At 50.6% G+C, this 27,022-nt stretch overlaps 1 protein-coding gene across 1 annotated transcript; it reads left to right on the forward strand.

Annotated features, from left to right (window-relative positions):
* The first annotated feature begins 7,516 nt into the window (after positions 1-7,516).
* KY (kyphoscoliosis peptidase) lies at positions 7,517-26,132 on the forward strand. The gene is made up of 12 exons (XM_063166668.1): positions 7,517-7,695; positions 8,631-8,693; positions 10,592-10,636; positions 12,591-12,665; positions 12,797-12,829; positions 13,410-13,460; positions 14,587-14,669; positions 15,016-15,124; positions 17,717-17,834; positions 22,041-22,229; positions 23,138-23,328; positions 24,186-26,132. The coding sequence occupies exons 1-12, from the start codon at positions 7,563-7,565 to the stop codon at positions 25,094-25,096; spliced, it is 2,001 nt and encodes a 666-aa protein (XP_063022738.1). The 5' UTR covers positions 7,517-7,562; the 3' UTR covers positions 25,097-26,132.
* Positions 26,133-27,022: the final 890 nt, after the last annotated feature.

Consider the following 27,022-nt stretch of genomic DNA (forward strand, 5'->3'; position numbering starts at 1 on the left):
TGAAGGGGCCAGGGAGAGGGAGGCAAAGCAGAGCATCACTCCTGGAGTGACAGCCAAGGCACACTCCTGCCCTGAGGCTGAGCCCATCATGTTTCCAAGAGGAATGCTGAGGGAACAGCACTGTCCTTGCAGCCGCCTCAATGACAGGAATAATGTGCTGCAGAGCTGAGGGGAACAATGGGATGATGATAATGAAAGTACAGGAGTAAAACTCATTACTGGAGATGCTCAGGAGGCATCCTGAGGGATCCCCTTAGGCTTCCTGGGCTGCTTTAACCCTTTGGGCATGGCTCTGGTACTCAGGCCATTGTGCTGTGCTGCTGACTGTGCTTTCCTCCTCTTTTCCTCCCATTTCTTTATGAAAACAACTTTCCCTTTCTCCACACAGAGCACAGTGCACATCACAGCACAGACCTGCTGTGCCCTTCAGCACTCAGCTTCCTGGGACTGTGCATGCAGAGCAAAAAGCATAATGGGGTTTCTGGGCAGCTGGTCCAGAAAAGAGTCCAATAATATTTTCTCCTCTTCCAACAGTTCACATGGAGATGGGAGCAGTGACTGGAGAAGACAGGCAGCCCAGCTCCACAGGTGAGCTCATTCAAGGGGAGAAGCCTTCCCTGACTGCCTTTGGGCCTCCTGGAGCAGAAGGAATGCATTTCAGCATTGTTGATGTTGCTTAGGATGCCCTGGCATCCTGCCAGGTTCCTGAAAAGTTAGAGATGCCCATCAGGCATCTCCATGGCAACTCTGGGATGCTGATCCCAGCTGGGTGCAATGTCCATGTTGGAACAGCAAGCTGCCAGGTTCATCTTCCCTGCACTTTTGGAAGGGCAGAGGGAACTGAGAGGGGCTCTGATTCCTCTTGATGCACTCCCAGGCTGCTGGAGGAGCAGCACATCACACACCCAGGGCCTCTGACCTGTGGAAGGAGCCAAATGACTCTGCCCAGCTGGTGGCAAAATTCCTGGCAAAGGTATTTTTGGCAGGTTTTTTTGGAAGGTACCTGGTAAAAGACTTTTTGGAAGGTTTGGCTGGTACAAAATGATTTGGTGTTTTGGGCTTCTCCCACAACCTGGTGGGTGTTTCATACTCCAGCTCATATCAAACACCCCAGCATCCCCATGGCAGAGCAGCAGGAATACAGGACACCACTGTGGTGTTGGGATTTGGGGTGGGAATGGCAGCAACTGCCAACCTGAGAGAAGGTGTGGCCCTCAAGGAAGGCAGGAGATGCAGAAAATGAGGATTTCATCCATACCTGCAGGGCCTTAGCCAAAAGAAATGAGTTTATGTGCAGAAGAAATAGTCCAGCCTCCCCTGGGGACACCTTCTTCCTGCCAGCCAGCTTCACATGTTTTGAGGGACACAACAGACTCCTTCATGTCACTCCAGTCCTGAGGACACACAGAATCAGCAGGGTTCCAGGTCCAAGGATGCCTAAAGGCAGCAAAACCCAGCCTGATTCACCGTGAATTAAGTATGTGTCTCCTTTTGGCATTGTCACCCCTCATCCCACCCAGACAAGCACCAGAGTCTCCACTCAAGAGCACCTGAGATGGTGTTTTGGTAGCCATAGCTCAGAGGGCTGCCCAAAGAAACACCAGGGGTACTTCTTCCAACAGAAGCCTTGCAGTAAATTCCAACTGTTCAACTCCTACTCCTGACAGTGCAGCAAATCTGGATAGAGCTTCTCAAAAACAAGAGCCAGTTACCTCTACACTTCTCCAAGGCAGTGGTGAACTTGTTTCTGTTGCCAGCATTGTGTCCTCAGCTCATCCAACAGCTCAGGTGTCCAAGATGACCATGAGAGCATCCAGCTCCCTCCACAGCATCCTGGCACCTTGGGTTGTTAATAACCCCAGTGAGGGCTGTTCCATGACCTTGCCCCAAATGACCACTCAGATCCTTCAGCTTTAGCCCAGGTAAACCCAACAGCAAGCCTGTCCTCCCAAGGAACAGCAGCCCCACTCACAGGGTGTCTCAGGAGGGAAGGTTTGCAGGTTCAGCAGGCTCCCTGTCACTCCAGAAGAGTTGATTCCTACTGTGTCCACTTCCCTTCAAACACCATGACTCACACTGAGCTCCAGGTATTTCTTCCAAACTTGCCTTCCATTTACCTTTGCCATTGTATTACAGAACACCAGGCTGGCTGGACAGTTGAGATAACTCCTCTGTCCACTGGGTCACCAAGAAGGGCTCTGCTCATCCCTGCAGCAGAGAGAAGTTGATAAAATGCAGGAAAAGTACTTTCTGCATCTCCCAGGATATGCCATGCTGCTTGTTTAATTAGAAGGGGCAAAACTCCCTCCTGAATAAACCAGAAATAGCCTTCTAGGGAAAAAATAACCCTGCTTGGGTATTCTGGGGGATTCTTTGAAAGAACAGCTATACAATCTCCCCCAGTCTTGCACAGTATAAGAGCCAGAATTTTGGAGGAGGAATCTGCTCTGGGGGAGAAACCTCCTTCACCTTTAATGCTGGTAAAAGGAAACAGAGTGTATTTTCCTCTCCCCCTTCATTTCTTCTCCTATGTGTTTTCCTCTGCCCATCTTGATGCATTTGGTGTCAGGGGGCAACTTTGTGGGGAGTGTTTAACAATAAAGAACATCCCCAAGGGCACTGCTAATGAATAATGCAAATTATCAGGACACCTTAACAAAAGAACCCCAAACCCTCTGCAGGGTCCCACAGGCCCCCACTGCCTTCAAAGGATGAATTTTTTGAAGATTACACAAGGATTAATGTCTAATGACAGTACCACTCTCCTCGTGCAGAAATGCCAGCAGCAAACCCAGGCCAAGCAGCAGCTTAGGTCAATGATCCATGCTCGGACAGGCAAGGCAGGAGAGCTCTGGAGAGCCTGGCAGCCTCTGGTGCCCAAAGCAGCCAGGGCAGGAGCAGCTCCCCTCTGCCAGTGCCCCCCGGGGGCACCCGGCCCCTCCTGCAGTCTCTGCCCCAGGACATCCTTGTGGCATTTTTTGGTTTTTAAGAAGCCGTAGCAAAACACCTGCTGAATCCCCAGCTGCCTCCACAGCTTGTTCTTGGAGGAACAAAGCAGCAGTGGTCACAGCAATGTCTTTTGTCACTGAAGGAAGGGAGAGTGGAAATTCCCAGCAGAAATATCTGCAGCTCTCCCTTAGAGCACTGAGCTGTGACACACCCCGAGCACACCCCGCTGCTCACACAGCTGTTCCCACAGCTCTCTGCAGCCTGGGTGTCCCCAGGCTCCTCATGGAAGGAGTGCTGTGAGCCAGGGAGCAGCCAGGCTTGCCTTTTATCCCCAGCAATCCCTCTCAGAATGCAGACCGTCTGCCAGAGGCTCGCCCACCTGCGGGCAGGTATTTCCCCACAGGAGGCAGAATTCCCCTCCAAAGCATCACCCCTGCTGAGCCTCCCAGGGCTCACAGCATCCACTCCAGCCCTCATTGTCTCCCTGACATCTAAACACGTCCTTGACCTCCCTGGCAGGGCTGCCCCTGCCATCAGCTAGCTTGTGTGGATACCAGGAAACTGAATACACGGGCTTACAGCTCAGTGGAAAGTTCTGCGGCCGTCTTAAATCATAAAGCACAGCTGCTGACACAGCAGAACTGCAGAATGAGGCATCTGAGCAGCCTGGCTTGGAAAACACCAGCAGGAGAGTAAGGGCAGGGAGGGAGAAAGGACAGGGAGGCCAGGAGAGCAGATTAAAACTCACCAGAGTGCAGCTGTAATGTGTCATCCACCATGGATGTGCCCAGCCCTCCAGAGTGCATTTGCAGTTGGGAAAGGAAACAGGAGCTGAGATTCAATGTCTGCAAATGCAAAGTAATGGCTGGTTAAAAAAAAACCAACAAACCCCAGACTTCAAATATATCTGCAAACACACACATGATAATGAGCTCAGAATGAGACATTCTGAGGAGGAGAGGGATCTTGGGAGTCTGGGTGGAAAGTGCAGTGAAAGCAGCCAGCTCCTGGGTGGTGAACAAAGCCAGCCTGAGGCTGGGATGGCATGGGCAGAGACCCTGACAGGAACCACAGACACACCTGCACGTGGAGCATGGCTGGCCTTGGTCTCCCATCTCAAATGGGACACAGCAGAGCTTGCAGGGCTCAGAGGAGGAGGAGCAGCAACAGGGAACAACTCCTGCAGGAAGGCTCAGAGGTGGCTCTGGAGCTGCTTCATGGACAGCACACCTGGCAAAAGCAGGGACACTTTGCTGTGACACAAGGAATGCCAAATGAAAGGCAAAAGTTTCAAATAATGGGTATCAGCCATCAGTCAAAGGGGTCATCAGGATATGTTAGTTCCAAATCACATGAAGGGGAGTTCACCTTTAGATGACTTTGGTGTTGCCTCCAATGGGGTTACAGGCCCAGGCTTTCTCTCCAGACAGTGGAGAAGGCCCTGAAGCACCAGGGTGTAACATGTGCCCCAAGGTGGACAGCCAGAGCAGGTCACCTACCAAGGAGAAGGGCAGCCCTAGCACTTACTCCAATGCAGGCATCTACAACACTTGGAAAAACATTTGGACAGCCTCACCCATGGCCCTGGCAGGACCAAGATTCCCAGCAGCCTCCCTTTGACAAGCAGAGGTGGAATATCTTCCCAACACACCTTCTGCTAGAGCCTTTACAGGCCTTTGTGAAATCAAAACACCTGCACAAGAGTCACAACCCTTTCCCAAGAACACAGCCTGCAATTTCCCTTTCCACCCAATGGGATTCAAATAACCTAATTCTTGCTCTACATTCATGCATTCCCTCTCTCCTCCAGATCCCCCCCCAGAGAAACACCAGCCATGAGGTAAATACTGTAATCATGGCACTCTGATAGCAGATTTTGCTTTCTGGCCATTAATTCTTCTCCCTGGGACCTTGGTGAGCATTTGAAATCCTGCAGCAAATCCAATGAGCTGCCTTTGTTTGAAAATCAACATGGCGTAAAAGGTTTTCTCCTTTCCCTCCTCAAAATGTAGATATTTTTAGCTTCAAAAATATCCTGGTCCATGGGCAGATGTTGCTGGTCATGTTTTTATCTCAGGCCAATGAGGAGGTTACTGTTTTCCTGGAAAACTTATGGAGCAGGAGGGCTCACTGCTGCATGGGAGGCAGCAGCACCCACCTCAGGCAGAGCCTCTGCCTTCCTCATGGTACATGCCATCAGAAACCTTCAGAAATCACCATCAGAAACCTTCCCTTTCTCCTCTCCAGGAAAGAAGAGAGGATAAAACAGGAGAAAGGAAAAAATGAGGCTGGAGTGGTTTGTACAGCCTGGCAGGAAGGGCAGAGCCAGCAGCCCCCAAAGCAGCAACCACCACCACATGTTCAGCTGTGGAGGCTCCAGCTCAGAGCTGCCAGGGAAGGAGCATCTGAGCTCCTCAGCTGGTACCACCAGAGAGTCCACAGCAAGGTCAGCTCAGGTCCCAGCATGGCCCGGGAACTGGAGCTGGCTCTTGCCAACATCCCCAGATGTGAGCCATCACATGGCTGAGTTGGAGAGGAACAAGGACAAGAGCAGAGCTGAAAGAGCAGCGAGGCCAGGACACGCAGGGAAATCCCTGCAGATGGGAGGCAGGAGCAGAGTGAAGAGGGTTGGAGCAGATTTTGGTGCAGGACCTGGGTGACACCAGGCTTAGGATTCAGCTGTGCCAATGAGTAGCTCAGGAGAGCAGACTATCCCAGCTGGCATGTGAGGGAGAAGGGCCACCAGGCACACCCCAGGTGAGCGGCCGGGGAGGAAAGGGTGCTCCAGCCCAGGCAGGAGCTGTGGGGCTCAGTGACAGGTGACAGGGGGGTGCTAAAGGCCAACAGGCAGATGGTGAAACTGTGATTAGAAAGTCACTCCAGCCATAAATCTCAGGGACCTGAAATGGAGATGGGCAAGCCCCAGATGGCTTGGAAATCTGCTTGGCAGAGTCCAGCATGGCTCAGCGTGCATCTGGCCCTCCTTCCTCCTCATCCTCCTCCTTCTCACCAGGTTTAACCACCTCCAGCCAGCTCCTCACAGCCAGAGCTGACCCTGAAACAAAATTTAGGGCACCCCTGAATCAAAAATTCCTCTAATGCATGAGATAAAGAGCAAATCCTGGGCCCCAACAACATTGTCATCCATCCTGGCACAGGACCCTGGCCACATTGCTGGGGTTGCAGGCACATCCCATCCCTGGTGCCCCTGTCTTGGCAAGAAAGCTGTGGCACCATCCAGGGGGCACAGGGGGCTCAGCACTGTACCATGGGGCACCAGCAGAGCTGGATGGATGCAGTTCCCTGCGGCCACAAGCTATTTCTGGACATGCTGAGGAGCTGCTTAGGGCTGGATTTGCAGGCGAGCACAGGGGCATATCAGCTGTCTGTGCTCTGGAAGGGGCTCAGGAACAGAAAAGGGGCCGGAGATTGGGAGGGGACAGGTTTTATATAGAGATCCACGGGAAAACCCGCGTCTCCAAACACAGTAACCTAACACCAGGTAGTAGTACCAGCTCCTGCCCGCGGATCCAGGACAACAAATTTCCCCACCTGCAGGCATCAGAGCCCACTGCTCTCACACTCCTGCCCGGAAAGCACCAGCAACACCCACAAAAAGCCCCCCTGCCCATGCCAAGCTCCTGAACTCCCCTCTCTGCCCGCGGGTGCCTCTCACAACCTTTCCCCAGGCTGCCGGAGAGCCCTGCAGCCCACAGGTGCTGCCGCTCCCCCGGGACCCCCGGCCAAGGCAGGGGCTGCCAGCACGGCCGGGACAGGGGCCAGGGGTAAAATTAGAACTCGTGTCCCTGCCAGCCCTTTCTGCGAGCTGCAGGGACCAGCTGAGCCCGGCTCACCCGCACTGTAACCCTTCATGTCCCCCGCCTGGTGGGCCGGGACAGTTACTAGAAAGCCAGGGATTTGCAGGGCTTTCTTTGCTTTGTGATCAGCCGTGCCCAGCTACCCCGGCCAGCCGGGCTCGCAGGCCGATGGGGCACAGAGGTGGGGTTTTTGGATCCTTTGGGACAGTCAGGATTGAAGCCTGCAATTCCCTTCCCTACTGTCCCTTTCCACAACAGGCAGTCCTGCAGAAACCGATCCTCCCCACTTCAAAGGTTCGTGTCTCCTTTCCAGCCCCTTCTCCCCACGGCTGCCCTCCTCCTGCAGCAATTATTGTTATTATTTACGCTCCTAAGCATCCTCTGAGTTCTGCCGGGGGACAGGATCCAAAGAGAAAGCCTTTTAAGGATTTGTGCCAGCGCCGGGAAGCGAATCCCCCCCAGCGAACAGTGGTGCTGGGGGATTTGAGTGTAGACAAGTGCTTACAGCTGAAAAGGGCAGAGAGAGGGGAGGGAGCCGGGGGCACGCTCTGAAACCAGACCCCCCTCCCGCCCGAAACGCAGCTCCTTCCTCTGCTTTAGGAAACGGATCCCTCCTGCGATTTCCTTTCAAAGGTGACTTGTAACCTCTTCATTAGGGTCGGCTTTGGCAGCGCCCGATGGTGCAGCTGGCAGGGCCGGGGCCGCGCGGGGCGGGAGCGCGCTCGCCGTGCCAGGGCCGGGCAGCACTCGCGGCTGCTCCGCTCGCAGCGGCACCGGCGCCCCGGCCATGCGCTGATGGGTACCATGGACTTTAAGACAGATGCCAGCGCAGTCACCATCAATCTGCTGCTTATTGTGCGCCCCGAGGAGGCGGCGAGCAAGGAGAAAGGGCAGCGAGAGGGGCAGACGGAAGGCGGCCGAGGCGCAGGTAACATCGCGCCTGCGGCGGGCGAGGGAGGGCAGGGCAGGGCTGCGCACGGAGAGCAGAAGCAGCAGCTCTGGAGCAGGATTTGGTCTTTCTTCTGCTCTTTGCACGCATGATACCAAACTCCAAAACGCCAACTTTTTAGCAGAAGCCCAGCTCGTCTTTGCTGGTGCAGCAGAGCCTGGAGCTGCAGCCTGTCCGGCTGCAGGGCGTGCAGCCCCGGGTGGGGACACACGGGGACACCAACCCAGGGCTGCGTTTGCACCTTGCTGCGCCCTGCCCCAGCGCCGAGGTGCCCCACGGGCTCTCTGTGTGCAAAGGGAGCGGTGGGAGGGCTCGGCAGTTTGCAGCACTCACTGCCCTGGAGTACAGGAGCAGAAGTGTTTTGCTTGCAGCGTGCCCGGGCTTTGTCTCCGAGGCTCACTGTCCTGAGCCATTTATAGCTCCAGTTTGGGACAGTGCCCCTGGCCCAACTCCCTGTCCTGCAGAGGGTCTTCCAAAAAGCTGCAGCTGTGCTCTGCAATTGCAATGGGAGCCTCCCTGCAGAAGTGAAGGGAGGAGAACAAATATTCCTGCTCTAAAACCTGGGGGAGAAGCTGAATTTTCAGACAAGCAGTCCCAGCCTAACAGCCATAGGCAGAGCTATCACAAAGTTGTGTCCATGCTCCATCAAGCACAGCATTCAGCACCTGCTCAAATCAGAGCAAATCCCACCAAAGCAGCTTAGGCCTGGACTATTGCACTTTCTGCCCCCTGGCATTTCGTACTTTAGCGACAAGAACTGCAAACCAAGGCTGCAGATGAGACAGAAGGTGGATCCTGATGACACCTGGCACCAGCTGGGGTTGCATGGAAGGGTTTGGGGTGCTTGGCCTTCAGGCAGCACCAACACTCCAGTCCAGGAGGACCCTTTCCAATCTCCCATTTCTATCTTACAGGTTCCAAGGGTGATGGCAATGGAAACAGCAGATCACAGGCACCTCAGGGCACAGGCCTGAACGGTAGGTCACCCTCTCCCTCTGTGAGAAACCAGCCCCAGCACACAACCCAAGGCTCCAAGCTGTGCCTCTCCAGCAGAAATGTGCTTCACACAGCCCATCCCTCTCAGTGCTTTCAGGGGAGGCACAAGGAGGCCTGGCAAGCATCCCCTCCCTGCCTGCTCCCCGTGCCCCATGGACAGGATGCAGGGGTGGCACTGCCGAGCCCCCACACCTCCATCCCTCTGCAGGGGTTCTCCTGCCACAGAGCTCAGTCAGATTACAAGTGCACAGAGCTCTTACATTTCACAGCCAGCTGATGGCAGGGGAAATTCAGGGCCCCCAATTGCTCAGGTTGCAGCTAGAGCTTCCAGAGACTTCCCCAGTACTCACACAGCTTCAAGGAGGGTCTGGGGGATGCAAAGAACCTTTTCGACCTTCTCTCCACCAGTCCTTTCTTCATCTCTCCCCTCAGAGACCGAGCACAAGGCAGGTGGGATTACTGACCAGGAATGATGTGGATTGTAGTTCTCAATGTTCCACTGCCAATTCCCAGGGTTCTGCCCTAAAATAGATGAGGAGAAACACCTGAGGAGGTGACCCCAGAACTATGGAGCAGCTCCCAGGGAAGAGACTCAGATCATCCCTCTTGTTTTCCTGGCAGTCTAAGCCTGCCATGGCATAGCAGAGAAAGGCAAGGGCAAAGGTAGAGCAAGGCCCAGGTAATTCTCATGGTACCAGACAGAGGATTTCAGTTACACCAAGGAGGAACTTTGCCTCCACAGGTCAAGCAAAAGCCATGGCTGCTCCCAGCAGGATGCCTGGCAGGAGCCCTGATCCAAGTCCCTCTGTAATCAGTGGTGGCTGGAGGCTGCACACCGTCTGGGAGCAAACAATATTTCATGGCAAGGCACTACTTTGGGGCTTTTTTACAAAGCAGATAACAAAAGCCTCCACTCCAGGAAGCAGATAAATATCCTGCTTTCTCTCCCTCTGTCATGCTCAAGAGGTTCTGCAATCAGAGCTGCAGAGTCAGCTTCCTCTACGAGGGAGTAAGAGGCTGGTATTGATCATTTCCCACCCTGAATTACTGGCAGGGGTATTTAGCATGCACATGGGAATCCTTCCCTTGCAGGTCTACCTTCAGCACAGTTTCAGCCCCTGGGAGGGGGAATTCAGGTTCCAGAGGAGCAGGCAGAGCTTTGGCTCCTCTGGCACCCCAAGGGTTAATGAATTGCCCTTTCACCAGCCATGTCAGTGTCCCTATGAGGCCTCTGACACCTCTGCTGCTGCCACAATATTTGCAAGCTTATATAATGCCCAGCCCCACTGAGTCAAAGAGGCTGTGGCCCCTCTCCCCTTGCTCTGGGGACTGGTCCTTGTCATGGCCCCATGGCACAAATGGCCTCGGACAAGCTGAGAGATCCAGGCTGCCCCCTGGCTCCTGGTGGGATGGGGATCCCAGGGCACTTTGAAAAAGGGTGAGAGATCCTGGAGTGAGGGCTCTGTGTCCCCTGGCATTGTTCCCTCCCCGGGGCACAGCCTTTGCTGCCTCCCCCTGTGTGAGCCCTGGGCACACCAAGGGCTGCCCACACCTCGCTCTGCCCCAGCACTGCAGCTCCAACACAGCCAGGCTCTCCCAGCAGGGAGAGGGGAGGATGAGCTGCTGACAGCCACACCAAGTTCCCACTTTTCCTCCAAGCCCCCAGCACTGTCCTTGTGTCCCACCCACCTCTCTGGTCCAGCCCTGAGCTGGGCTGGAGCATCCCTCCCTCTGCTGGAGATCAGGAACCAGCACCAGGAGCTATTGAGCTTCCTGAGTGTTCCTACCTAACTGCTGAGCAGGGCAGATTTAACCCCATCCTTGCTGGCTGTTTGTCTCTCTCTGAGGCACTGAGCTGTTCCCCTTTGTGCCCCCACAGATCCCTGTGAGCAGACACCACCCATCACTGCAGGCCCTGACAAAGGTAAGTGAGGAGACAAGAGGCAGAGCAGGGCTCCACTGAGCTCCCAACAAGCTTCTTCTGCAATAAAATAACCTCAGAATGTCCCAAAAGAGAGAAAATATCCCACCCTGGGACAGCTGCCCCTCAAAGCACTTGCTGGCCACAAACCACAAGGAGAGCAGCAAGTGCTTCTCTGAGCTTGGAGTAAACTGCTCTCGTGGCAGGGAGTTGGAGCAAGAGGATCTTTAAGGTCCCTTCCAACCCAAACCATTCTATGATTCTTTATGAAGGATATCTCAATCAGGAATAATTACATAAAAGATCATAACAGCACCAGCAACCATTTCATACCACCAGTTTCTAAAGCAATGATACAGCGCGTTGAAAAATTCCTGTGGAATTACATTTTTTGTTTGTTAAATGAATTTGAAACTCATCAGCAGAAGGCATTTATCACCAGTAAGTTTGTTTCTTGAAAATAAAGATTTTTAATTTATGGGGGGAAACTTAGTAAGTGAAAGCTGGGGACAAAAACCCACAAAAAAGCAAAATAAAAATAATTTTGAGCAATAAAAAGAACCTGAAAATATGAAAAATTTAAGGAAATCAAAGCATTTGCATAAAGCCTTCTCTTTGAGAAACAACTTCATTTTATCTTTGAATTAACTGACAGAATAGACCAGCCAGCTCTGTTCTGACACCCTGATATCTGCAACCACCCTAGAACTGGAGTCAAAGTCTAAGATTTAGGTTTTTACAGCTGATACAGTTTTTCTTGCTTTCTGGTTTTGGGCCTTAAAGGACATCAAATCTGTCTGCGTAATCACAGGAGAAACTTCACTTTTCTAAAGGTAAAGCCGGCAGAAAAACTTATTCTTTGATGAAAATGCAGATTGCCACCTAATTAGCCAGTTCCAAGAGCTGCCTTTAAGAGAAAAGCCCAAATGTCATCAGGTGTGGCAGGCATGGCTGGATGGCAGCCCCGAGGTGCTTTAACATCTTGACCTTCAGTCTCCTGAGTAACTCCTGCCTGATCCAAAAGAGAAGCCCAGGAGCACATGGAGCTCCTCCAGGGAACCTCAAGAGCTGCAAACCCTTCTGAAATACCTGCCAAAAAATGCAGCCTCTGTCAAAAAGTTCAGGTGGTTTTTGTAAGAGATTTCCTCACTCTTTTTCTGGTATTTGCCTCTCTGAAACTTTAAAGACCAGAGCCCAGGTTTCCAGGGGAGGTTTTTCTGGAGCATCAGGGCATGCCTGGACCACAGCTGCCTCCTCCAGGATGCTGCCTCTTACAGGCAATGGCCTTTGCCAGACATTTTAGTATCACAAGTCCAAGCATTTTCATCACTTCAAGCCTTTCTCTGTTTAATTCCAAGAAAAATCAATGCAAGGCATTGATTCTCTGCTTGCTGTAGCTCAATCAAGAGCTCTTTATTATGGTGATAAACCCTGGCTATCACCAGAGCTAATGCTTTGTCTAAAGTTAAGATCTGCCTTGGCAGGCACTCCTGCCCTCTCCTCCATACCTGTGGCATTCCCATTCTCTGAAAAAATCCCTTCTCCCAGGATTTTTCTCTTGGGAAGCTGAGAAGCCTCAGAGAAAAGGAAAACAATTCTTATCTCATTTGTTTCTCCTGTGTTTTGCTCATGTGGAATGTGTTTGGAGATTGTTTCATTGGATTCTGGTGTGAGTTGTTTTCACTCTTTGGCCAATCAGGGCCAAGCTGTGTCAGGACTCTGGAGAGAGTCACCAGTTTTCATTATTATCTTTTTAGCATACTGTAAGTATCCTTTCTGTATTCTTTAGTATAGTTAGCATGGTATTTTTTAATAGTATTATAAAATAATAAATTAGCCTTCTGAGAACATGGAATCAGATGCATCATTCCTGCCTTTGTCAGGGCATTCCCAGCAAATACAATACATATCCTGGTTAGTTCTCCCTTTTTAGAGGGTTTATCACGGTTTCTTGCAGGAACCCAAGTGACAGTAGAGATTCACCATGAGGACACCACCCCCCAGCTCATCAAGAGACTCTCCTTGGGAAAAGGTACAGCCCAGATTTGAACCCTGGCCAAGGCTCAGCCCTTCCTCCCTTCCCTGAAGCCAGGGAGCTCCAGGGGATGCTGCAGCCTGGGCAGGGCTGAGGGGATCCCACTAACCCTGCCTGGCTTGTTGCAGGTTCCCAGAGGCTGAGAGGACACGACAACAAAGGTGAGGCTCTGCTCTATCCAGCTCTGCCCTATCAAGTGTCTCCAAGCTCTTCCTCCTCTGGAAAGCTGCTCCCAGGAGGACACAGGCTCACCCCTGCCATGGGGAGGCTGCTAAAGGGCACCTGCTGCTGCACCCTGCCCATGAGTGGGGCTTGAGGACCAAAATCCTTCTGCTCTTGGGCAGTGGGTGTCTCCTCCTCCTCTGGCTCTGGGATAAGGCAGGTGGTGACACTCCAGGGTCCCTCAGCAATGCTCCAGCTGCTGCAGAGCTCCCACTGGGGTTATCCAACAGCTCTGGAGCCCAGTACTCCCTTCTTCCACGCCTGGAGAGGTTTGGCCACGGTGGACTGGGGTTTGATGTCCCCAACCCTGGGGCTAGAACAGGAGATGCCTGCCTGCTGGGGAATGTGGGCTCTGCAGGAGCACACTCCATGGGGTGATCACATCCATGTCCAAACAGAGGGGAATGGGCTAAGAAGAGCCTCAGTTCCAGTTCTTCCCACCCAATCCTGCTCCCCCACAATAATTTCTTTCTTTTCTGTGGGCAACAATCTCCTCCCTCTCCTTTCTCTGCTTTGCAGGTTTCCAGAAGACTGAGGCCCCACGGCCACCAGGAGCAAAGGACCTCCATGGTAACCACCCATCAGCACCCGCAGGGCTCAGCTTCCCAAGCCCCTGATCTTGGGGCTGGCACAGGGAAGGGGCTTTGGGAACCCCACTTGTGTAGGGCTCAGCTTCCCAAGCCCCTGATCTTGGGGCTGGCACAAGGAAGGGGCTTTGGGAACACCACAAATGCCCAAGCCCTGCCCAAGGGAAGGCAAACAGGCACAGGACTGTCAGATGTGGATCCCCCTCCTGCACAGAGCCTCTGCAGACAGAGCCTGGCAAAGACAAAACCTGATAACCACATTTTTATAAAAAGACCATCCCCTAACCAAAAAGACAAGAAGTAATTTTCAGAGCTGTGGAGAGTGGGCACCTTTGTGTGTAAATCTGCTTTCTCTCTCTTTAGGTCACTGTTACACTTCTTTTCAAGGAAAATACAGATAAACAAACCAGCCTGTTAAGAAATAGGTGCCTACATGCTGATTTTGGCAGACAGGAGCTTGCCCAGCACAGGGATCTGTCCATCCATTCCCCATGGCCCACTGATGGGAGACAGCAGTGTCAGCTCGTTCCAAGACTGTTAAAATCAGTTATCTGGTTAATTAGGGCAAGTTATTAACCCTTTGTTCACACTGAGTAGAACCAGGAGCTCACAACCTGCCAAGATGCAGAGGGTAGGCACAGTGGGTTCAATCCAACTGCCCCCAGTGTTACATTCCTCATGTGCCTGAATTCCTGCAGAATTGTGGCCCTTGACCACACAAAACTCCTAGAGAAAGCCTTCTTTATTGCTGGGTTTTTTTTAAGAAGTCATATTTTCTAAGGCTTGCACAGTACAGATATTCCCTGATACTTGTGCATTGTTCTCCTGCCCCTCCATGCAATATCCCAGGATTTTCCATGCTGTTAAGCAGTGCCAAAGTTGCAGGGGCAGCTCATGCTCAAATCCCAGCAGTCTAGACAGGATGGCTCCTGCTTTCCATGCAGCTGGCAGGGCCCTCCTGCGGGTGCCCTCGTGTCCTCTGCTCCCTAAGAGCCTGCTGATGGATGTGTCCATGGGCCAAGGCAGGAGCTCTGTCCCCTTGTTCCACCATACTGCCAGGAAAAACACTCCCTCCCCTCCCAAAACAATGACAACTCGTTTCTTCCCAGCATATCCATGGGACAAATCCTCTTTGAAATCCATGCCAGTAGATCTGCAGCAATTAGAGAAGCTGGATGCCTACGCATTAAAAGTAAGTCTTGCTTTTGCCTCTGTCCTCCTCCCAGCTCCCCTGCAGCAACATTCCACAAACCTGGCTCCCAGCACCAGCACCAGCTTAGGCTGAGCTGTGGGGCAATGGCATTAGAATCTCCCAAACAAGTGAAAAACCTTTTCCCTTTGAATGTTAGCAAAGAAATCCCACTCTGGGACCTATAACCCAAAATACCTGGACCTACAGCACTGTAGCTGTATTTTTAAGGAAGCTGAAGGCAGAGCAGCCTCACTGGCTTCAGAAGAACAAGAGATGGGGAGGACAGGAGATCTACCACAGGGTAGATTTCCACCATGACCTTGCAATGCTTGCTCCCCACACACAGGTGAACGTCACAAACAGTGTGGAGGAACTGGTGAAAGCCCTGCTGAAGCAAGCCAGGACTGACCTGGAGAAGGTTCGAGCCATATGGATGTGGATTTGCCATCACATAGGTAGGCTGAGGTCCCCAACTGAGGATAAGACTGTCACTGTCACCCCGTCCCACTGCCATAGCATTTTACTCAGTACTTGTGGGTTATTTCCATGTGGGGAGTGGAATGAAGGTTTTCTGGAGGTTTTTGTCCAGAAATGCATCCAGAGGGTCTCTCAGCACCTCTGTTTCCAGTCTCTTTCCTCACACTGCCAGGCTCCACCAGGTTTGTGTGCCCATGATTAACCTGTAACTCCATCTGAGGTGTGACCAGACAAGTCCCTACCATCCAAGAGCCTCCCAAAAGCCAGGCTGCCCAACACCAGGGGCCTGCTTGTCACCTTCAGAGCCACCCCACACCACCAGAGCTCAGTTTTGAGGGGGTGAACAGGGAGCAGGTGATGATCCAGATTTCAGAAGGAACCTGGTGTAGTGGAAGGTGTCCCTGCCCATGGCAGGCAGTTTGGAATGAGATGATCTTTAAGGTCCCTTCCCACTCAGACCATTCAAAGTTTGATCTCCATCCCTGTGCCAAGTCCCCACAGCCCCATACAGCCCCTCCAGCACAGTCTGATGCTGGTGCCTTTGCTCTGGGAGGGTCCCAGTGTCACACAGGTACCACCAGGAACTATCCAGCTGCCTTGCCCAGCTCCACGTCCCACACTGGCACCTGTATGATTGCAGTTCCTGCACCTTTTCAACCCTCCAGAGAGCTGCACCCTCTCAGGCTCCCCTGCCCATTCCTACTCACTCCAAAGTTGGAGTTACACCAGGAGATGGGAGGAGGAGGAGGGAGCACTTGTAGCCTCTCCCATCTGGCACATCAAAAGGGGCTTCTTGCCACCCCAGTGCTTTGATGGGGTAAAACTGGATATGCAACATGATGGCATTTTGCATAACATAAGCAAAAATGTTTATTTCCCATTAAGTCTTGGGGGCAGAGAGGCAGAGCTGTCCTTTCCCTCACCTCCTACACATCCTGATGGGGCACTGCTGCAGTGAAGGCCAAGTGATGGAGGGGAAAGGAGCAGTTTGGGCAGCACTGGCCTCATCTCATACCCACTGAGATCAGCAGCTGCAGGGTTAGCATGGTTAGGTCAGTCCCAAACTGCTTTAGTCTTGCCCTGAAATATGGAGAGTGCTGAAGCCAGGCTTTGACTCCCCCAGCACTGGTTATTCTCTTTCCACTGTTAACCCATTTCTGCTCACACTACCTGGGCCAGGCCTGGTTGGAGCCAGTCCATACTTCTCAACATTCAGGGGATGTCTCTGGCCCTGACAGCTATGCTGGGATCTCCTCACAAGATCTTTTACACCACCTTGGCCCTGGTTCTCATTCCTTCCTGTGAGACTGACCCCTATTTACACACACAGAAAAGAACAGACTTGGAAATTTAAATCTGCTAGCAAAAATGCAGTGTATCTATCCTGAAATTGCACTGATGACAAACTCCTTCCTTGGATGGATTTTAAGTGAAAACACTGCTCTCTGGGCATCTCTTCCCACTCTGTTCAATTCCTGCCTGTGATGGGCTGCTATGCACATGCAGCATCAGCATGTGCATAGCAGCCCGTGGAGAAAACTAAAGAGAACAATTATTTCAGCTGTCATTTGCAGCACAAATAGAAAGCCCAATGGAGCCAACACCCCTCCAAGGGCCCTGGAGCTTTGCTGGTGGTCAGTGAGCAGGCAGGGTGGAGCAGGCAGGGTGGAGCTGCCAGCCTTTCCCAGTGCCTGGAGCAGCACTGAGGGGACATTGGCCGAGCCCCTGGGATGAGTGACAAGCATGGCAGCATTTAATCAAAGCACACACACAGCCTGCTGCTGCTTTTCTTCCTCTGCCCCAGCACTCAGGGCAGGGGGAACCAGCTGATGCAGCATTCCTGAGAGCTTTGTCAGAAAAATACATCTGTATTTTAAGGAGGAGGTTATGGACAGGGCCAAGGTTGTTGGTATTGAATTAACCTCCCCAGACCAGCTCTGCAAGCTCTGTCTGAAGGAGTCCTGCTGTTGAGTACTCATTCCAGCAAATCAAGATTTCCTGAGCTTCCAGGTGTTGATATGACCAGACTGGACAGGGCTTGGAACAACCTGGTCTAATGGAAGTTGTCCCTGCTCCTGGCAGGAGATTGGAATGAGATTGGTTTTAGTGCCCCTTCCAACACAAACCATTCTATAATTCTGTGACTCACTCACAACAAACCAAATGTTTGTCAACAAGCTGCTTTTCAAGTATTTTTAATATAAATTGCTTGTAAAGAGTGCAAAATCTCAGCAGTTTCTTTTGAGGTAACACAAATCTGTCTCCTCCAAATGCAGCATGCTCTGGTTTATACTGGGAACTCTTCAGACTGTAGATCCTCCACTTGAGGACACCCATTGTGTCCCACTTGGATTCAAGTGCTGACTCCCAGCCCAAGCTTAGAGCAAAGGCTGATGAGGGACAGAGCTGGCCCTCTGCCCAGCAGTGTCCAGGCCACCCTCCCCAGCACAGCCACTGCCTGTTCCCCTCTGCTCACAGAGATGAAAAGCAACCTGAGCATTGCTCCTGCTGCCCATCAGCCCCTTGCCTCAGGCTGCTGGATGAACTCTTGTCTGTGTTCCTTCCCCCAGAATACGACGTCGTGGGCTACCACAACAAAAGCCAGCTGTCCAGCAAGCCCAGAGACGTGCTTCAGATGGGCAAGAGCATTTGTGAGGGCTATGCTGAGCTCTTTGAACATATGTGCAGGTAAATGAAGTTCAGAAACATTCAATGCCAGGCAGAGTTAACATTCCCTGTCATCTCCATGCCTATCCCATCTCCCTTTGCATTGGCTGATGTGACTTTAAGCAGGACGTGGAACTTTAGCTTTCCAACCATGCTGTGGAAAAACATCAAGTCCTAGAAAGGTCAATTTTGCTCTCTCCTCCACTCCCTCCACCCCCCTCCCCAGCATAATTTACTTGGTGCCATCTGCTGAGCTTCGCATTGCATTAACATAATGGCAGATGAAAACATGGAGATAATTTGATTAGAAGAAGTAGGATTTTCCTTGGGGTATCTGGATGTGAAGGTTAAAAGCATTGCAAGACTTGAACAAGGAGTGCTGTCTCCAACATGGTCCCTTGCAAGAGGCAGGCAGAGTCCCAGGAGGATCATTGCCTAAACCCTCTGGAATGCCCTGTCCCCTCCAGGAGCACCCCAGGGACACTGCCTTGCACTTTCCACTCTGTCCTGTGCCCAATCTCAAGGTGCAGCACTATGGAGGCCAACACTGCAATTCCCATTTTGTACCTACCACTGGCATTTAATGACTAAATTCCTTTCTTCCCCCAACAAAATCTCCTGGACTTCACTGGGGCTGAGTCACCTAAACTTCCCACAGAGCAGGGCTTTGCAGTCACAAAGCCATTTTAAGAGGCAGCCCCTTCCTTGGCAGGGAGACAGGGATGCAGCCCCAATCCCTAAGGAAAGGAGAACCCCCAAAATCCACAGCAAGGAAAGCAGTGAAGGTGCTTGGAGGTTTGGGGATCAGCCTTAGGCAGAAGAGTTGCCCAAAAGGAGAAAACTGGACTTGACAACTCAGGGAGAGGAGATTGGAAGGGACTTCCTAAAGTAATCCTTAGAGGGAGGACTTGCAAGGTAGCCCTCCCAGGAAGGGGCTGCCATTCTCTTGGAAAAATCCAGACTAGTTATTAACAGCACATGTAAGTAACAATTGGTTTTCCACATTATCCAAAGGGACTTGAGAAAGTTTTTACCATGGAACAGGCAAAATCTACAGGGAAAAGGAGACATTAAAAAAAAAAAAAAAAAACAAAAAACAGCATACTGTGCCAGATGCTGAAGTGGTGAATTCTTCCAGCCAACAACATATCCCACAATATATATTTGGTCCATTCCAACCCAAACCATTCTATGACATTGGATCTTGTTTTCTAAAGAGTAAAGAAATAGGGTGGTAGAGTATGCATTTATAGCTACAACCTATGGAACAGTTATTAGCAGTTGGAAGGGGGGGAATTTGCATCTGTTCATTAAAAAGCATATGCTTGGTTCATTAAAAGCATTAATCTTTCCAAGGATATCTCTGACTATTTAAAGGCTCTGTTGATTTACTCTCGATTCCTCAGTTCCAGGCTGATTAGTCACTATGTGATTCAGGAAACCTCCAGTCATCAGGACTATTATATTGTCAAATATTAGCAAAATGTTTAGCTCCTGTCGTAAAAAACTTTACTTAAAGACAGCACCCCTTTCTTGCACAGAGATCCCCTCATCCCTTCTCCCCGTGCTCTGCTGCTCTTACACTGAGTCTAAGCAGAAAGGCAGGAGGCAAAGAGCACTCATCTTAGAGAAAAGCTTTTCAGAGCCAGGTTTTGGGGGGAAAAAGGTGTTTTAACCTGCCTTTTTTTCCTAGCTCCTGTAAGGGAACTTGAATAAACAAACCAATTTGCCAGTCACCCCAAAAGTCCTGCTGAAGGCAACAGCTGACATTGATTGAGTCCTACTTGTCCCAGTGCCAGAGGGAACAATTCCTGTTGCAGACACAAGACTGTCACCTCTGAGCACAGCTTTGGCAGCCACACTTCCTCCCATTAGCTGAGACTCCTGTCACAGAGGCAAGGTGGGCACGGAGAGTGGGAAGCTGGCCATAAGGCATCACTTCCCAAACATCAGGTGTGATAGCAAGGAATGCAAACACAGGCTCCTGACCAATGTTTCAGCAGCACTTATCAAGAACTGGCTTCTCAGCTGACAGGCAGACTCGAGGAGTCTGGCTAAGTGAGGCACTGCAAATTCATGAATCCAATTTAGGGCAAACCTCACAGCCTGGAATTAGGGAGACACTCGCTCACCAGGGTTAGTGATGAAGGCACAACAGTTATTTTCTCAGGAGAGATTTCAGCAGCTCTGGGAGCAAAGCTGGCCTCACTGCCTACAGGGGATCTGATCAGTTAGCTAGCTGCTCCTTCTTCCCAACCAGTCTGTAAATATCCCAGATTTCACATCCTCTTGCTTCTCCCATTTCCTGCTTTAGGCAGTAGCTTTCCCTCTTTTCAGGCACAGAGGCGTACACCTACCTACCACAAGCATAAACCATTCTGTTCCCTTCTGGAGAAGCCAGATTTGCTCCTTTTTTAGATGAAATTATCAAAGTCAACCGAAAATCAAAAGGAAAAAGATGCCATTGAATTCCAGTGACACCTGTAGTAAGAGCCAGACTATTTCCTACGGTTTTTGAGGCAGAAAAGCAATTCTGTGTTTAATCTCTTTGCTGCACCAAGCAAATGTTGCCGACTGTTCCTTAATTCAGTTCTTCCAGTCCATTTTGTATCTAGGTCATCTTCAGCCTCACACTGCCACTTCAACCAGTCCTGGAGATCTTCCCAATCTTCTCTCTGCCTGCTTAATTTATCTCTATGAAGTCACTGACATGAGAGACATGAGCACCCTTTTCACCAATACAGAATTGCTCCTTTACAGGATGTTTTAGCTTGGATTTTTGTCTGCCCATTACTAGAGAGACCAGTTTAAATGCTCTGGTCTTTATTTTGAGAGCTTTGAGCACATCCAAGCACGAACTCTTCTTGCTGCTTTGCCAACCTTCACTGTAATTGAGAGCACCCTGAGAGCAGAACTTGTCCCTTAATGTTCCCTCTGAATATCCCAGCTAACAAGAATGTCTAGAGAAGCCTGGAAGGATTAGATCCAATCCCCATGAAATTAGTGGGAATTTGGTACTTAGCTCCTTGAAACTCCTAGGATCAAATCTTCACTAAAGCTCCCAAGGCCAGCTCCTGGTCTCAGTTACATCATGCAAATCCAAGCTCTCACCAGTCTTGTCAGTGGAGTTGTTCCAGATTTACTGCCCAGCTCCATGTCAGAACTTCACTCAGAGGTGCCTGCAGGCTGGCAAGGGCTTTCCAGAGCACCTGCAGCACCGGGTTTCTCCATGGCATTCCTTCCAGCCTGGCCTGTTTGTTCTGGATACTCATGGAAGAGGCAGTGCCTGCCATCACTGCCCCATCCTCTCCTTTGCTGAGGTGTCCACCTCCCCTGGAAACCAGCATCCTCTCCCTAGGAAAAGCAGCCCTCCCTTCAAGCTCCACTGCACTGCCAGTCACCAGCCAGTATCTCTTACCAGGCCTCAACTTCTTAACAGCCATGCTAATTATCTTCCCCATAAATACCACTTTTCTCCTGAGCTAAACCCACATTATGCAGACAATCTCACTCTGGAAGCCTGCACACTTTATTACTTAAGGTAGTTGTTCCATTTAACACACTTCTCTATGAAGAAGAAAAATGTCAATGCTGTCCTACACAAAAGACAACGCTCCAAGTGAAGCAATTTTAGATTAATGGTGAAATAAGATGCCAGTGTTAGAATCCATCAGCAGAGAGCTTATTAACACAATGCTTATTTAAATCTTATTTACACATCCACGCAGGTATTCATCATGCTTTTAGAAAGAGACTCTTTAATCATTTCTACCCTGGGCAGGCACAAGCTCCTTCTGTCAGGAAACTAAATCAGCATCCACAATCCCGTGAGGTCTGAGATTCCTGAGCTGGTGTCAAACACCAGGCCCACTGTCAGGGGGAGAGAACAGCCTGTGCTTTTAATTTATAATTACATGGGCTAATTGTGGACAGCAGCAAAGGGATTCCACTGAGTAACAAGATAGAGAGCAATTAAGCACACTTTATCTTGTCATCCTCTAACAGTGCTGAATGGATGGTGCATCAGGCAAAAAGACAGGGAATATGCAAAACTGGGAGAGAAAAGGCCCTTCCTCCACAGGATGCTCTCTGCATCTCTGTGCAAAGACTACAAAAACAAACAGCCCCACCCAACACCTCAGGCATCATCACCTTTTCTCCTTCCCCATAAGTACCTGACAGGTTTAACACAGAACTCTCCTGCTGCAGCTTATCATCTCCTTCCAGTCTTGCAGGGATTCAGTGCAAGAAGCTCTCAGGACATGCCAAGGGACACGGGTACAAGACAGGGCAGACCTTCACAGGGGACTCTGACCATGCCTGGAACGCTGTCTACCTTGAGGGAAGGTGGCATTTACTGGACAGCACCTGGGGGAGCGGCTCTGTGGATGATTCCTTCACCAAGTTCACCTACAGGTAAAGGCCCTCCTCTATCTGAGTACACAAACCCTCCACAAAGGCAGAAGGAAGGCCCATTTGGGGCCACAGGAAGACCCAAAGCTATCACAGCAGATGTCACAGTACCTGCCACAGTCAAAAGGGCCACAATACAGAATATAACCACACAATTTCAGAAAGCTTTAAGCATTCCCCCATATAGAGTAACGCCTTACCTCACCAGAAGGCTTCGGGCATCTGCCCATGAACAGTACCATCATGGCACTTCAGAAGGCTGCAAGAGTCTGCTCCTCTTGTTCTTGAGCCCAACCTTTTATCCCCTCCTGTTGATGCCCTGCACCTGTGTGCCCTCTGTTCCCTTTGGTGGTTGCTCAGTGCCCCTGGGCACTCCATGGCTCATCGCTGTCAGTGCTGCTCACCTGCTGCTCACAGCTGTAGCCCATTAGGGAAAATGCTTGGCCACAGCCCCACTCCCAATTACCACAATGTGCCTACACAAAGCCATGAGCAAGGTACCCAGGCCATCTGTACAAGGCATGGAGAATAGAGAGGGCAGCAAGTCACAAACTGCTAGAAGCCAGCTGGGTTTGCTTGTGACATCTTCAATAGTCTGTGGCACTCGAGTCACAGCTTTTGTGAATTGATTGCACTCAACACCCAGTGACTCCCTCTTTTTCCAGGAGCCTGTGGGTGCAAGGGAATAGTGCAAATACCCAGGGTTTATCCTAAAGCTCAGCATTTGCCCTGGAAACAGAAGACCAAAGCTCAGGTTTCTTCTCTGCCTGGAGAATTTCAAACCCACGGATCTCAGTTTATCAGCAGCTCAAACCACTCCAACATCCTCCTGCTGAAACCACCACCACTGCGCGGGGGAAGAATTCCCTGTTTGTAATTACTCATTTTCCCTAATTTCTCCTTTCTCCCAGGTACAATGAGTTTTACTTTCTGACTCACCCGGCCCTGTTCATTAACAATCACTTCCCAGATAACAGTAACTGGCAGCTCCTTAAGCCCACGCTGACGCTGAAGGAGTTTGAGAACAACATGCTGCACAACAGCAACTTCTACACGCTGGGGCTGCTGGCCGCGCGCCCGGACACCCCGATCATCCGAACAGGTAACGGAGAGGCCATGGAGCATCTGCCCTCATGGGCATCTGCCCTCATGTGCATCTTCCCACACCCAACACACAGCACTGTGCACCTCTACAGGCAATACCGAGCCAGTCCAGCAGCTCTTTTAACATAAAATCCCTCAGGTGCCACAACTGAACAAAGGTGCACATTTAAACCTCCCTCCCTTGGATTTTTCAAGTGCCGCAGGAGTTTAACTGGATGGCTAATTTGTGAATGCTAAAAACAGAGTTAAAACTTATGGACATCAACATTTTAGGACGTAATGAAGACTTCAAGCTGTTTGGGAACAGGCTCACAGGGAGGTAGATTAATCTCATATCTACATACTGGAGAGTTCCTGCAATTTGAAGCTCCTGGGAGCAGCTACTGGGCTGGTAATCAGATCTAATCACCTCTAATTCAGCCCTTCATGATCACAGAATTCCATAATGGTTTGAGTTGGAAGGAACCTTAAAGCTAATTTCATCCCAATCCCCCACCATGGACAGGGACACCTTCTACTAGACCAGGTTGCCCCAAACCCCATCCAATCTGGCCTGATGGTACTTTCATTTATATTTCACACAGGCTTTCATATTCTAGCAGACCACAGCTCCATGTCAGAGTGTATCAGAACAGGATAAATGCACATCTCTCAAACAAAGGCCACTCTCATTCGTTATGAGGGACACTGGTCTGTGCAGACAGATGACAAGCTGTGACCTGCCAGTTGCAGCTCTTGGTTTTACTTCTAGAGAATCTTACAGGGCCAGGTTAACCTTCCCAGACCAGGGGGTACATTAGGGTTAAAAACTGTGATAGCACTCCTATGCAGCCTCTTTTCTTTTGTATTCCCCAGTAAATGGAAAAGCCTCTGTGTCCGTGGACTGCCGTTCTGGCACGTTATTTATGTTTAAGCTGAAGGGAACGGATGAACACGGTTTGATGACTTTGAAAAAACACGGAATGGAGCTGGAAATCTACCCACAGAAGACAGGGAGCCACAAGCTGGAGATCTTTGCCAAGCCCTCCAAGGCTGAGGCTGCGGATGACGTCTACAAGTGCGTGCTGGAGTACGTGGTGGAGTGCGAGTCCGTGGACAAGGCCATGCGCTTCCCCAAGGAGCTGCACCAGCCCGTGGGGCCCAGCTGGTTCTCCGAGCGCCAGGGCTTCCTGCGGCCGTCCCACAGCCAGCCCATCCTGCACACCAACGACGGGCGCTGCTCCCTCACCTTCACCCTGAGCAAGGACATCAGCGTGCTGACCTCGCTGCACGCCGACGGCAGCAGCAGCCTCAGCGAGGACATGGGCAGGCGGCACGTGCTGCAGATCCACCGCAGGAACCAGATCGAGCTCAAGGTCCATCTCCCGCACGCAGGCAACTTCGTGCTCAAAATCTACTCCAAGAAGAAGTCGGACCCTGGTAATTACGATTACATCTTCAACTACCTCATCAGGTGCCTGAACACGGAGGTGAAGTGGCCAGCCTTCCCCCAGAGCTACAGCAAGTGGCTGCAAGACTACGAGATCCTGGAGCCGCTCTCAGGGCTGCTGCCGGCCAACCGCAACGTGCAGTTCAAACTCAAAATGCACGGCATTGCCAAGGTGCTGGTCCAGGCTGAGAACACCTACCCCCTCAGCCAGAACAAGGGCTGCTGGGAGGGAACCTGCAACACCTCGGGGTGCAGAGAGGTCTTTGTGATGGTGCACGAGAACGCCAACCACAGCTTCTACTCGCAAGTTCTCAAATATGAAGTTGAGACCCAGTAACACCCACTCCTTGTTCTTTCACTCACCTGCATGAACCGACCTCCCCAACATGCCCCAAACCAGCACAGCTTTAGGAGATTGCTCATTCTCTCAACTAAATCTGTTCTTTCAACAAATGCAGGACAACACTTGCAGGCTTTTGCCAGACTGCAGGCTCAAAGATGGTCAAGGAAGCAGAAAATCCTGTTAAAAAAAGGAGCAGCAGCGGAAGACATGAAATAAAACCATCACCTACATTTCAGTAACACTGTCCAGACAAATATTTAGAAGACAACAACTGACTGTCTGCAGGGCATTCTGTGCCAGCACGGATTGCTGGTTTCCAAGTTACGGACCATAAGAAAAGTCTTACGAGGGCTACTCCAAGAATTCACCTAGTTGTGGGGCAAGATGAAGAATGTGTACCCTGGTTTTGAGCAGCAACATTGGACATGAGGAACTTCAGGATATTTAAACCAACTTTCATTATAACTGTAGTCAAGTTGCAAAATACATCCAAGGACAGAGAAGAGTTAGGAAGAAGATACAACATGAAGTTTCCTTGGGCACTTCACTGTCTTACAGATTTCAATAATACTGGAAAAATACTTTTTACACTGACTCTTAAGTACAATAAACAAAATCATTTTTACCTTTTTATATTAGAGTATTGTAGAGACTTTTTCTGCTGTAATTATATCCAAAGCATATAGGTGTTTCCATAAGGAAAATTACAGTAAAATGAGAATAAAGTTCTCAGAAATCACTCCTTCCTCCAACCTGTCTATGCAATACTGCAGCTATAAACCGATGGGGTCACATGGGACAGCAGGCTGAGTGACATTATTATCATGTAACAAATCATTTGGTGCTGTACTCTTGGAAAACGCCTCCATGCACAAGGCACAGAGGGGCTTCTACTGAATCCCACCACAACTGCACATCCTGAGATGGAGCAACATTTTCATAACTGATTCAGATGCCTGTGAGCGTTAGCATGACCCAAGAGGTATTATGTTTGAGCTTGTATTGAAAATAAACCTGTTATGTTTTTGCACTCTGTTTCATTGACCAAACAATATGAATTCTCTTCCTCAAGCTGCTGTATTTTCCATGCAAAAGAGGTGGGTTATTCCTACATTTCCTCCTTAGTGACTGGGTGGCAGGAATTACTCACAGGGCTGCCCACCCTACATTACTCCTTTGACCCCAGCATCCAGAGTTGAGTTTCCATCTGAGCAGGTTAAGTACCTGCAGCCAGATTCCAGGATCAGCACTCTCTGTGAGGATGCAGGCTGCTGCAGACTGGAGCTGCAGGCATAAACACCACATGTAAGCTAACAGGGCTTACTCCAGGGTAAGCTGGGAGCACAGCAAAGCTTCAGAGTCTTTTTGTACTTGGTGACAAGAGGCTCCATATGCAACATAAAAGTAGATTTTTTAAGTCCTCCCCTAAACAGCTCAGTGTCTTTGCCCTCAAAAACTGGTGGCAGCAGCTCCTCCCTGCAGGAACGCTCACAAGCCGTGGAGCCCAGCAGGCTCCCACTCCCTGGGCATCAGCACAGACTGAGCAGCACAGATGCAAGGCAGATCTTTTGTTTGCCTAAGGACCTTGAAGGCTAAAGCAAGTATTGTCTGTCAGCACAGACAGTCCTGGTTTATTTTGGTGCCTGGCAGAAGGGTTCTTTTTTCTCAGATCCCACTTTTCAGATCAATGAGGATACACTGCAGTAGCTTTCATTTCACAGGTCAAGCTGATCCAGTAAAGTACATCACTTCTTACAATGGCAGGATAAGGAAGCATCCCAAAGAGTTTAGTGACTAAAGAAAACAACTTCTTCCACCAAACAGGGTCAAGGATACCAAAGTGCAGACACTGTTCATGGAACCACACATCTGATGTTCACAAACAGGCAGAAGCACACAGACACTTTGGTAAAGCCTCTC

Source organism: Melospiza melodia, chromosome 12 (genome assembly GCF_035770615.1).
Source record: "Melospiza melodia melodia isolate bMelMel2 chromosome 12, bMelMel2.pri, whole genome shotgun sequence".
Classification (NCBI taxonomy): Eukaryota; Metazoa; Chordata; class Aves; order Passeriformes; family Passerellidae; genus Melospiza; species Melospiza melodia.